General features: G+C 45.5%; 3 protein-coding genes across 15 annotated transcripts in view; 1 reads left to right on the plus strand and 2 right to left on the minus strand.

Moving 5' to 3' along the window:
* The window catches only part of LOC115409065 (class I histocompatibility antigen, F10 alpha chain-like), a 272574-nt gene that overhangs the window by 217002 nt on the left and 42379 nt on the right, over positions 1-13193 (minus strand). The gene's annotated exons all lie outside the window — the stretch shown is intronic.
* Positions 1-13193, plus strand: part of LOC115409066 (class I histocompatibility antigen, F10 alpha chain-like) — a 348874-nt gene that overhangs the window by 99080 nt on the left and 236601 nt on the right. The window contains exon 1 of one of the 11 annotated variants that reach the window (XM_030120050.1): positions 9676-9831. The exons of the other annotated variants lie outside the window; for them this stretch is intronic. Coding sequence (XP_029975910.1) covers positions 9777-9831 — 55 coding nt within the window. The 5' untranslated portion in view covers positions 9676-9776. Of the gene's footprint in view, positions 1-9675; positions 9832-13193 lie in introns of those variants that run through there. 11 annotated transcript variants of the gene reach the window in all.
* The window catches only part of LOC115409078 (class I histocompatibility antigen, F10 alpha chain-like), a 420939-nt gene that overhangs the window by 64644 nt on the left and 343102 nt on the right, over positions 1-13193 (minus strand). The window lies entirely within an intron of this gene.

Genomic DNA, 13193 nt, shown 5'->3' on the forward strand with positions numbered 1-13193 from the left:
CCAGTCATTGAGTCTGATGGAGCAAGAGCCAAAAGAAATGATGGAGAAGTTGCTGATTGCTCCACTTTGAGCTGCTCTCCAGGACGGGGCTCCTTCCTCCCTGTGGATTGACTTTGCTTTGGTGGAATATTGCTGCAGCTTGTGGCTCTTTGAGTGTTTGGATCAGATGTTTTGGAGGAGGAGGCTCCTGCAGCAGTTCTCACACTGACAACTCAGTGAAAATCCTCTTTGGGCTTCAATGGACATGAAGACAGTCTGGATTAGAACTGATGTGTTGAGCGAGTTTCTCTCCTCCACTGATTTCCTCCTGACTAAACTATTGATCTGCTTCATTCACTTGTTGCTTCTCATCACTTCCTTCTGATCTTTTCTTGGTTTTATTTGATCTCAGATGGTGAAATGTTTTGGACGTTGCTTCATATTGACAGCAGAAACCAGGAGCTTTTTCCTTTATGGTGTCAGTTCCTCAGAGGACTTTTAGAGCTGCTTTCATCTCAGCTTTTGCTCTTTCAGTCATATTTATTCTGATTTTTCAGCCTCTGAATAAAGTTCTCCACAATCCCTCAGTCTTTGCTCTTTTTTGTACATTTGCATTTTCTTTGTCACGCTCTGCGCCTGTGTGCACGTACCAGTACACACACACACACACACACACACACACACACACACACTCAGCCAGGTCCAGAGTGCTCCTCAGGAGGACTGGGACTCTTCCCGGTGGGCCGGTCTGATACTTGGACCGGGTTGTCCCGGGCCTCCTCCCTCCACTGACAGGACCTCCGCTCGGTCTGCCGTGTGTGAAACAGGTCAGAAAAAGCAACGGCGGCCCAGAAGAAGCTCGGAGTGTCTCTGGAAACAGATGCTAACAGAGACAAGTTTTTCACTGAAACTACGGTCAGAACAACAGATGAGGACGATGAAACGGGTCAGAAGTTTAACCACAGTTCAGTTTAATCCAGCAGTCAGTGAACTGTGAGGCGTTGTGTCGTCTGACTTGATAAATCAGTTCAGTAACAGTTTGATGTGACGCTACAGAAGTGGAAAACCTTGTTTTTTTAGCCCCTCAGGAACAAGATCCAGCAGCAAGCAGCAGTCCAGAGTGGGCAGGTAGGACTGATCACTGGATCCATCAGATTATTGAATATCATGAAGATCAGTGTTGGGAAAGTAATATATTACTTTCACAGGCCGGTGTTGTTCAACCATTGACTTGCAGGTCATAAATAACTGATCATCACTGATGAAGAGTCGGGTGTCGACCTGCTCCATGTGAAAAACTCCCTGGAAGTCCTTGATGGTTCAGCTCCACATGAATGAAACGGAGCCAGACTGATCAGAAGGCTTTGTGAAAAGAGGGATTTGTGCTGAGAATTTAGATCCTTTTTAAAATGTGGTTTAGAGTCAGAAGCAGAGCAGGAGTCAGTGGTGATGAGGGGATTGATCCTGAATGAAAGCAATCTTCTCTCTCAGTAGAATCTGCTCTCTGATGTCCAGGCATGTGCTGTGAGCTCCAGGGTTCGGTAGGCAGACAGTCGCAAATTGCTCGGGACACACCAATGACAATTTCCATGTGTAGGCAGGTAAGTGCCAGCTTACTCTAACAAAATCAAGATTGTATAACACCATTAAAAAAGCTTAAACAATGACTTAATGGCAGTCCCAAGACTCTCCTAATTAACTTTATATCTCATGGCCACACAGCGCATTCCTTGTTTGTGATCGAGACGCAAAATGAGTAAGAAAATGACAATTCGGACGCGGAGCTGTCTGCGGTGCTGAAACGTCTCTCTCTCTACAGGGCCCACACCCCAACACACATTTAATGAAAGAACACCTGAAAGCAACAACCAAAAACAACATGCTCAAAGCTCTACAGCACATATGTGCCGCTCCTCTTGCCCCTAATTCATGCCATTCACACAGTTAACAGACTTAGCATGAAGTGATTCTCCACTGCCCTCCTCCGCTGACTGGATTCCACAAGTGAAGTTGGTTCGCAGCTGGGTGAACTACTTCGCAGGTGCGCTAACCGTTAGCGGCTAACGTGACTTCATTCAGAGAGAAACCACATTTTCAGCAACACTGCTTAAAAACAAAGAAACTCGCTTACTTGCCTTTATGAAAATGTCGAGAGCAAACAACCATGTTGGCAGATTTGGAGAGGAAAGTGATGCTCTTTCATGTCACTGCTGCGACCCCCGCCGTCTGACGCCTCTTCCTTATTTCCTCAGTCTACTCCCCGTCATTTCTTTTCCAGGTGGGAAACTGGAAAAAGCGGAGCCTGCCTTCTGTCCTGCTCCCGTTCCGTCGATGCGACTTATTATGGCAGCCTGTCACGCAACACGATCTTCCCATTTCTGAGAAATAATGCCGCACTCAAAGACGTGAATCACAGAGTGAGACCGTGGCCTGGGAAATGGCGATTCAATCCCACAATGCAACAGAGTGACGTCACCTGAAAAGGACTGATTCACTAATTCTCCGTGAACGTACGTAGAGCATTGGCATAGCAGAGTAACGTAAAAAAGGCAGCGTAGCGCTCTGCCTTTTTACGTACATGATTTTCAGATGGTGAAACCGACTGCGCCTGCGCGAACACAAATCATTGCGACGATACGACAGATAAAGGCAGAGCAGCGCTGTGCCTTCAGGAGAGGGCGTGGCCTTCACTGTAACACAGCACAAGGGGAAGTTACTTGTGCAGCTTCTCTGCTTGGCCAGGAGGAGTCTGTGTTGAGTCATTTTTACTGGGCTGTGAAAAGCACTAAATGCTGCCACTTTCAAACCGAAAGGTACTATATATAGTACTATATCGGAAATTAAAATTTGAAAAATTATATATAAAATAACAATAATAAAGCAATTGAAAAAAATTAGGAAAACTAATTATTAAAATGGAATGAATTCATTTTTCCCTGTCAGCCCAGGAGAGGCAGTGCCTGCCCTGCCTACCCTGACTGCACGTCACTGATCTTTTGACACTTTTTCATACTGAAGATCTAAAGAAGTATGGATTCGATGCCATTTTAGAGCCCCTTGTACGTGATCTGAAAGTCCTTGAGAGTACAGGAATTAGGCTTCCTTTTTCTGATGAACCAGTACACGGCACAATTGCGCAAGTAAATGGTGATCATTTGGGACGGCACACATTACGAGGAAGGACCCAAAAGTTCCCGGACTGTGGTTATAACTTTTTATTTTTTAATCTTTGAAATGATTTGAAACTATCACCTTCAAAATACTCTCCTTTGGCTTGAATACAACGCTGCACCTGAGATTTTCACTGTTCAGAAGAGTCGCCATGACCGTGCGTAACTGTGCTGATAAGATAGAACTTCGATTTTCCCTCCCCCGCCTGTATGCCTGCCTTACCTGTCCGCTGCGGCTCCAGTTTCACCTTTGACAACAAAAAGCAGTCGCCCGGGGCCAGATGAGGTGAATATGGTGGTTGGGAGGCTGGCTGGTCACGGTTTTAGTCAAAAATATGCTTTATGCACAACATTTCGTGCTATTTCTGTGCGTAACGGGGCGTCCTGTGGTCTGCTGTCTGTCATGATGCGGCCATTTCCGGGTGCGATTTTGCAGAGATTATGTCCTGCGCTAACGCTCCATTGCTGTGGCACCCCCGCTAGTGCGGCTACATCGTTTGGATCTAAATAACTTCTGAAGGACTCCGAGCTGCACGATGTTTGTCTGAGTGAGTATATGAGCATGCACACACCTAGAAATAAGGTCCAGGTGTCAAAAAACCGGAGTTGCCCTTTAAGCCAACATGTTTACTCAATGATCTGCAGTACTTTAATGTTTCTGACAATTATGCTGTGGATATTATGCACAACATATTGGAAGGAGTGGGACAATTTGAGTTGAAGTTGCTTTTTTGTGACCTCTCAGAGAACAACATGATATCCAAGACGGATATTTCTAACCGAATATACTCATACAATTATGGCTTTGTTGAAAGAAAAAATCGACCATCCAGAATCAATTTGGAGCAGACTTGAAAGGGAATTGGTCTTAAAGCCATTCAGACATTTTGTTTAATCCATCACGTTCCCTTGATTTTTGGAGATATTGTACAGGAAGGGAATGAACACTGGAGCCTGTTGCTGCTTTTGTTGAAAATTCTGAACATCATATTTTCTCCAGTCAGTACTCTTGGCATGACAGAATGTTTGAAGCATCTAATTGTTGAACGTCATAAACTTTTCAGAGAGCTTCACCCAACTCAGAAAATTATCCCTAAACATCACTTCATGACTCATTATCCCCGAACCATTCGAAAGATAGATCCAATTATCCATGTTTGGACAATGAGACTTGAAGCCAAACATAGATTTTTCAAGAACACAATGAAAATTTTCAAAAATATAACTCAGTCATTAGCCCGAAAAGATGGCCATCAGATGGCTATAGCGTACCATTGGGAATCAGTGCCATTTAAAAGTCTTGACTGTGGGCCAGTTAAAACTGTTCAGCTCCATGATTTGCCACTTGGTGGGATAATCGGAGAAGAACTGCAGGTTGAATTGGACTGTGAAGTTGATGTGATTTCTTGGATCACTCATTTTGGGACAGAGTATCGCCCAGGCCTCTTGATCTGTTCAAAAATAGAAGAGGATCTGCCGGTTTTTAGTCAAATAAAAGACATTATTGCATTTAATGGAGCACATTTTCTTCTGATACAGGATCTTGAAACACTTAGTTTTGCAGAGCATTTTCATGCCTTTAATGTGACTCAGGGAAATTATGAAAATGTGTCCGTGCTGAAGGTTGAGAAGTTACACTTCTTTTAGGCATTTAATCTGAAGACAACTTCTGGTTTTGACAGAGATGACCAGTGTGTGGTTCCTGTTCAAGTGTTTGTATGAGAACCTTGTCACATAACTGTACTTAAATGTAGGGGTCTTATTTTATTTAATTTTTTAAAAATTTAGGAACCCACACAAGTTTCAAGTAAACCCCTCAATGTTTACAGGTACTGTAGTTCTTTGTTTTTTGTGTTTTTGTACCATAGAGCAGCTGGTTACCATGTACATTTCTGTTTTTTAATATGATTATTTCTGCAAAACAGTATTTGTGACTATTTGTATGTGTACTGTTACACTTTACAATTATCTATTTATATTTTTTGTAACAGGATTGTGGACGGTTGACTTCAGTGTTATTGTTCATTAGGGTGCTGAAACACAACAAGCAGTGGTTCTGACAGACCTGTTTTGTGTGCAATGTATTTTGTGGGTTGGTTTAAGTTGCCACAGATAAGATGTTTAAAAATTATCATTTTTTCAAAATAAATGTATGTTTTTTAAGACTCTAATGTGTAATATTATTTTGTATACCAGCTAAACAGCACTGAAAGTGTCTAAAATTATCATAGGGTACATTTTCTCTTTTAAAGTGTTAGTGACGAGCTCTGCAAAGTGCTACAAAAGCACTGACTTGGAGTATATTGTTTAATCCCTCAGGGTTCCGGGTTTATACTGCAGGTGTTATGAAAACACTGAAACAGTGTCCAAAAGTACCGTTGATAGAGTACATTTTTACTCTCCTAGTGTTAAAAAATCAGCTCTCCAAAGTGATGCTAAAAGACTGATTAAGAGCAGATTTTTTACTCGTTGAGAGTTCTAAGTTTACACTGCAGGAGTGGGACAACACTTTAAACAGTGTCCAGAAGCACCAGCTTTACAGTGCATTTTTACTCTCCAAAGTGTTCAGCTGTAGCCCGATATTTGGTGTACATATTTTACTCCAATGACAGTGTTCAGTGAACACTGAACTCTTGGTCCTTTTTGAGCCTCGAAATGGGTGTTAAATGTACTTCTATAGAGTACATTGTACACTGTTATTTTTGCTGTGTGCGCAGTAGTGCTCCGCGGAAGGATATACCGGAGCACAGCAGTAGAAGCCATAGACTCAGCGGCTGTGCGCCGGTATATCCTTCCGCGGAGCACTATGCAGTACCGAGTAGTGTAACGTCTTTACTACGAGGACCTACCCAAAAGAAACCGGAATTCGGTCATAAAATACTAATAATAATGAGTTTCGACTTCTGGCCGTCACAAGTGCTACAGGTAAGCCTCGTGCATATCTGTGAAAAAGCTGAGCTCCCAGAGTGACACTGACGTCTGTCAGGCGCTATTTATAGTAACAGAGTGCCGCGCCCCTCTGCGATTTCTCCACATTGACTGGACAGCTGGAGCAGTGCGCGAACATTAAATTCTGCTTTTTGCTTGGAAAAACAGCAGCAGAAACACTCACCTTGTTGCAGCAAGCCTACAAGGATGATGCTCTGGGGAAGCCGCAGGTCTGTGAGTGGTTCGGCTGTTTAAAAAGGGCCAGATGTCCATTGAGGATCAGCCCACATCAGGACCACCCTCCACCTCCTGCACAGCCGAAATTGTCCGGGAAATTGAAGTGGCTGTGATCGCAGATCGACGCCGGAGCATTGGAGAGGTGGCTGATCTGACGGGGGTCTCCTGGGGTCCCTGCCAGAGGATCATAAGCCAGGATTCGGGGCCAAAATGGTGCGCACACAGCCCTGCGCGTCACGCAGTTTCTGACAAAGAATGGGATGATTGTCCTCCCCCATCCGAATTATTCGCCAGATCTGGCCCCGTGTGACTTTTTCTTGTTCCCCGAGTTGAAGAAGCAGCTGAAGGGACGGCGGTTTGCAGACGAAAAGGAGGTGCAACAAAAAGAGCAGCAGGTTCTTAAAGGCACAAAGACGCACGGGTTTGGCGATGCATTGGTGAAGTGGGAGACACGGCTGGAGCGCTGCATTAATGCGAATGGAGATTATTTTGAAGGCGAAGGTGGTGTTTTATTTTGAAATGTAAGAAATAAAAAGTTACAACCAAATACCGGTTTCTTTTGGGTCCCCCCTCGTATTTTGCGCATAATGCGATTAATCGCAATCAATTGCAGAAAAATTATGGAATTAATCGCGATCAAGAAATTTAATTGTTGCCCAGCGCTACTCTTTGTAAAGATATAACTGTACAGAAAGGATTATTGAATTGTTCTGATATTTACTGTATACCCTCAAATGGAAGCTGAATGGACTCAAATATTTGTGACAGCCTCTATATGTCAGTGGCTGCATACTGGTTCACTCCCTGTAGGCTACATCTGTACTTAAAGGCATATTCGAGGATTCTCCGCCGATTTCGTACAACATGGCCGATTTGCCATTTTTTTGAGCACTGCACATGCGCGGCTCCCTCCGCATGAGGACTGTGGGAGCGTGCACGTCAGCCGCATGTCAGTTTGTTTACATCCGCGCAGCTGGAGCATCGTCTTTCCGCATAGGATTAAAACATATTTGTCATCATGTCGGACTCTTCTTCCAATCATACTTAAGAATACGATCCGTAAAATAGTGTCTTAGGTGTTTATGCAACAGAAACACATTTGAATGGGATAATCAGCATGTTACCTGTCCAGCAGAAACTTCCCCACGTCCTGATCAGTCCTAAATCCCGTTTGTGCTTTGAATGTCCGTCACCTCGTAAAGGAATCTCCGAGTAAAACACGTGTTTGCCTTCTTTTCTGTGGCCTTCCTTCTATCCTGCCATCTCAAACAATGTTCTTTTTTTGTGGCTGGCCATCTTCGGAGGCGTTCACGGGAGGAGCAGGCCGCTTCTGAATGAGGTGCTTTGGTCGCTCCCGTTGCAGGTCACTTCATAAACAATGCTCTGCACATGCGCGGCTCGAAACCAGAGCGTGCACAGAGGCAGCGGCTCCACATGATATGTCATCACGCAAACGCGTTCCCACATTGATTGGCATTATGACTGCCCAATCACGATTTGGAACCATACAATTCTGATTGGTCCTAAGGATCCTCCAGTATACCTTTAAATTCCTCCTCATCTCTCTAAGGCACACCTATCGACGGCTGGCTGATGCCCCCGTGTACACCACTCATGTGGGCTGACGAGCACAGCTTTTTGTTATAGTTTAACACACAGCCACATCCATGCATACACTAACTGACAATCTGTGAATGCTTTTACATTTTGTAAATAAAAAGTGTTTAGCCCTGCATCCTCGCCTCTTTGCAGGTCTTTGTCGCAGACTTTGAGCTCCTGGTTGTAAAACAACACACAGCTTCCCTGCGAGGTAAGGCTGGGCTCTGTGCACTGTGCCGATTCTGGACAGATAGTTTTTGATTTGCGTGCATCATATAAGTGATTCAGAAATTGGTAACAGCACAAAATAACTCATTAACAGGCTGAACTCACCTCTGTCTGTGGTCCGTGGCAGCAGAGTGTCGCTGTCTGGTGAAAGCCTGGGATTTCCGGTTTGCCGTAAGATTGTTTTCTCGAGATAACGAGAAAAATAACTCAAGATCTCGAGAAAAGCACTGAAATTAAGTCGTGATCATGGGAAAACGGAGGAAATCAGAAAGGTGATCATTTTAGGGCTTCCGTAGAACTGTGAACTACCTAGATCACCAAGATTGTCTCCGAGGGGACAACACTATGGTACCTCAATTAAAGCTCGTGTCCGGAGTTTCCGTTCATTTCCAGTGTATGTATCATTTTTTTAACAGAGCTTAAATGTGTCAGTCTGGTTCGATACTATAATACAGTATAATATTTGCATAAGGCAATATAAACATTTATTCATGAGCTCCGCCTTCATCTTATAGACCCCCATGTTATCCGAAAAAGCGCCGGTCAGCTTCAGCCAATAGATTTTGAGCTTCCGCCTTGTTGTGCTGTCAATCAATGTGTGCACACAGCCAGAGAGACTTTACTCTTACCTCAGATATATCCATGGTCTGCTAAACATCCACTGTAAACAGCTAAACATGTAGGATGCTGTAGGACTCAGAGACTCTCATTTTTACCCCACAGGTAATGTGCGAGCACAATTAAAGGGGCGTGGCTTGGGAGCTTGAAGGCAGAGGGAGGGTGGAACCTCGAGACGTTGGATTAAAAAACCTCTCTCCTTCAAAACTCCGGACACGAGCTTTAAACAAATATATCTTTAGAATATTAAAAACTAGCCTAATCACCTGTGCAAGGACAATTTTGGAGTGTTGGAGAGATCCCCAAATCCCCAGGCTGAATATGTGGAAGACTCAGATGATGGAAGCAGTAAGAGAAGATGTTGGGGAGATTGAACAATAAACATATGTAATCAATGAACACTGGGATAGTTTTAGCAGATTTATATTAGAGACAGAAAACTATGTACAAAGACAATACTGATTTGATGAAAATGTGCTGCATCAATGCCTGTGCTGTACCCGGGATCATGGACTGCCCTTCATATAGAAGTATGTGTGAACATATATAGAAATATGTTTAATCACCTGCTGACCTGCCTTCTTGTTGTTCTTTTTGTTTTTCTCTTTTTTCTTCAAAAACCTCTGCCTTCTTGTTTTTTCGTTGTTTTTTTGCTATTACAAAAATGAAAACTAAATAAAATTTGAAATACAAAAGAAAACAAAAGGAGCCAGTCTTTCGAACGGCTCTTTCAAACAAACAGCTGCTCACGAGCTGACGCCCTTCAAAGAGCCAGAATTCTCAGCTCCAATTCCTTCCAAACTGAGAGGTGTGGGCAAAACAACTTCAGTGTGTGGGGTGAGACCGTCACTACTTCCTGGTTCCAGAGCCAATCAGATGTGAGTTGCCAAGGTTGTCAAACAAGCAGCACAGCTTTCTGTATTTTATGTCTGCTCCACTGGCCGTGTGCCGTGCGCAAGTTCAGTTTTATTTTTGTGAAAAGAAAGAGAAGTGTGAGAATAGAGAGGACAGGTGAACATGCAGCTCCTCCTGGCTCTCTTCTTCCTGCTGGGAATCCCCAGCGGGGCTCCAGGTAGGATTCCAGCTTTTTCTCCACATCTCCTCTGACTGACAAGCTTCTCTTCTTCTGAGGAAAATCTCTTTTTCCTTCTTTTCTTCTGTCTGGAAACATTTGAAGCCTCACTGGAGAAATCAGTGGGCCTCATGTTCATGTTGAATGTGGAACAGTTGGTTCTGTGTTGATCCTGATCTCAGTCTGATCCTGGATCAGTAGTGGAGCTCCAGACTGGATCCTTTGCTGCTGATCACTGTGTTAAGGCCAAAACTCAGCGCCGCGGTGTGCGCTTATAGTAGGCGTTTTGGTAACAGTGCAGCCAAGCTCATGTCACTGTATAAGAGTATAATATATTTAAAAAAAATCCCTCTGATATCAATGAACCATTTCACTTCAGGCTGACAGTAGGCCATCCCAGGATGCCAATCACAAAATTTCAGAACAATCTGATGTGGCATTTCAAAATAAGAGCCCTCCAAAAATAGCTCAGGATTATATTTCCCCTATTTTCAAAAATTGTCTCTGAGCTCCTCCGACAGCCGGCAGATGTGATGGGGGTTGAAGGGGGTGGGGGGTAGGTGTGTGTGTGTGTGTGTGGGGGGGGGGGGGGGGGGGGGGGGGGGGGCTGTGGGGTCCCCTGTGATGTTAAAGGCCTCCTTCTGGATGCAAGTCGTCAAGATGTCCTTGAGTGGGGGTAGTGTGGTCCCGATGGTCGTCTCGGCTGCCCTGATGACCCGCTGAAGGTTCCTTCTGTCCTCTGCTGTGCAGGTGCTGGACCATGCTGTGCAGCAGTATGACAGGAGGCTCTCGACGGTAGCTCTGTAAAAGTTGATACACAGTTGTTGGGGCAGGTGAGCCTGCTTCAGTCTCTGTTGTGCTTTCCCCACCTAGCAGGAGGTGTTAACAGCCCAGGTGAGGTCAGCCATGATGTGCAAACCAAGGAGTCTGAAGCTTTGCACCCTCTCTACTTCCTCTCCATTGATGCAGAGGGCAGGGTGCTCCATGCATCTGGTTCTCCTAAAATCCACAGTTAGTTTCTTGGTTTTGCTGGTGTTCAGGTCCAGATTGTTATCATGACACCAATGTACCAGAAGCTGGATCTCTGGAGGACGCATCCCTCTGGTGTCCTCGTCTTCAGGATGAGGGTGGAGGATGTGCGGCCCCTCATTCTGACATGCTGCGATCTGTTACTGAGAAAGTCCCGTATCCATGCGCACAGTGAGCTGCCCAGGCCCAGATTGCTCAGTTTATTGACCAGTTTTTGGGGCACAACAGTATTAAAGGCTGAGCTGAAATCCACAAACATCCTTACATACATGTTCCTTTGGTCCAGATGAGTAAGGGCTGTGTGGAGAGTTTTGATCACAGTGTCTTCTGTTGACCGGTTTGCCTGATAAGCAAACTGGTGCTGGTCCAGGTCAGCAGGGACGGCAGATCTAATGTGAGAAATAATGAGTTTCTCAAAACACTTTGTGATGATGGGTGTGAGAGCAACTGGGCGAAAGTCCTTCAGGCAGCTTACTGTGTTCTTCTTTGGTAGTGGGATGATGGTGGCTGTTTTCAGGCAGGTGGGAATTTGGGACTGTTGGAGCGAGAGGCTGAAGATGGTGGTGAAAACCTCCGCTAGATGATCCGCACAGTCCTTGAGGATTTTTCTTGAGATGCCGTGTGGACAAGGGGCTTTTCTCGTGTTGACTCTCCGCAGGGTTGCCCTGACCTGGTTCTGGTGCAGTTGTACGGGGGTGTCCCCCGCCATCGCTGCAGGCTGAAAGGTGTCCCCCGAGTCGCTTCTCCGCCTGTCAAAGCAAGCAAAGAAGTGGTTCCGGGCGTCTGGATTGGTGCTGTCTGTGGGGGGTGTAGCTGCAGGCTGTCCTTGTAGCCGGTGATGGACTTAATTCCCTGCCAGATGCCTCTGGAGTTGTTGCTGTTGAAGTGCTGGTACCTGCGCTCGGCCTCTCTGATGCCCCTCCTCAGGTTGCTTCGTGCCCTCGTGTAGGCCTGCTGGTCCCCAGATCTAAAAGCTGAGTGGCGTGCTCTGAGCAGGGCAGCCAGTTCCCTGTTAAACCATGGCTTTTGATTGGGCAGCACTTTAACAGTCTTTGTCTGAGTCACACATTCAGCACAGAGGTTGATATCTTCAGTACAGCTGATGTGTTTCCTTGAAGATCTGTCCCCTCAGCAAAAACCTCCCAGTCTGTAGTGTCAAAGCAGTCCTGCTGTGCTGAAGGGGCCTCGTCAGTCCACATGTTGACTGTCTTTGAGGTTGGTTTCTCTCTGCAGATGAGTGCCTTGTATGCTGGGGTTAGGGCCAGAGACCCAGACGAGGCAGTGGTCTGGCTCGGCCTATGGGATGTTGCAGTAGACCTGATCCAGTGTATTTTTCTCTCTTGTGGGGAATTTTTCATATATGTTCAGTTTCGGCAGCACAGACTTCAGGTTGGAGTGATTAAAGTCCCCCGCCAGTATAATGATGCTGTCCAGCAAGGCTTCTCGGTGTAGGCTAATGCTAGCATATAGCTTCTTCATGTCTAGCTTAGTGTTAGCCCATTGTATACACTGTTTTCTTTACTTTGTGATCACTTGCCTCTGGCAATGTATAGTGGCGCCGGCACCGGCAGCTCGCGACGGAGACAACAATTGATGAGGACTGCTGCTCTTTTGCTCAACCAAAGCTTTTATTGTTCTAACAACTAAAGCATTTTGGGAGCACGTCACACACAAAACAATACCGGCACGCAGGCCGAGCCACTCGCCCAGCAACCCCCCTGGCTCACGGTCCGACACGCAATAAACATGAAATAACACAAAGTGGCAAAAGCACACAGAACAAGACTAATAAGCATAACGAATAATAAAATGAACCCCAAGAACACATAAAACCCCCACAAAACAGTCCCAAAGTCCAAACAGTTCAACCCATAATGCCTTGCGGCTCCCTGGGACACAGTCACGTGCCGCAGCGACCCCCAGCAGCCCCCACGGCTGCTACAGTATTTTGTTCACTTGCATCTAAAAAAAAAAATGAATGAATTAAAAGTTCCCCCCCCCAAAAAAACAAAACAAAAAACAAAAACGCCGCCGAAAGTCATGAAAAAAACATCAAATGCTCCTCAATGTCCAAAGTTTCGCCCCCAACAGTCCGAGGCCCACGTCCCCGCAGGACTTAGGCTCAGATCCCACCAGCAAACACTCCACGGCTGTTACACGATATAAGCATGGAAACAGCCCGTGCGGGCCTGCCTGTCCCGTGGCTCTTTGGTAGTGACGTCACACCTCCCATCATCATACAGGGCCGGGAGGAATGAGGGGTCAACGCGCACTCTTTGATAGCAAGTGTATTTGTAAAAGAAAGAAGATACTGTTCTGATTATTGCCATGCA

Source organism: Salarias fasciatus, chromosome 22, assembly GCF_902148845.1.
Source record: "Salarias fasciatus chromosome 22, fSalaFa1.1, whole genome shotgun sequence".
Lineage (NCBI taxonomy): Eukaryota > Metazoa > Chordata > Actinopteri > Blenniiformes > Blenniidae > Salarias > Salarias fasciatus.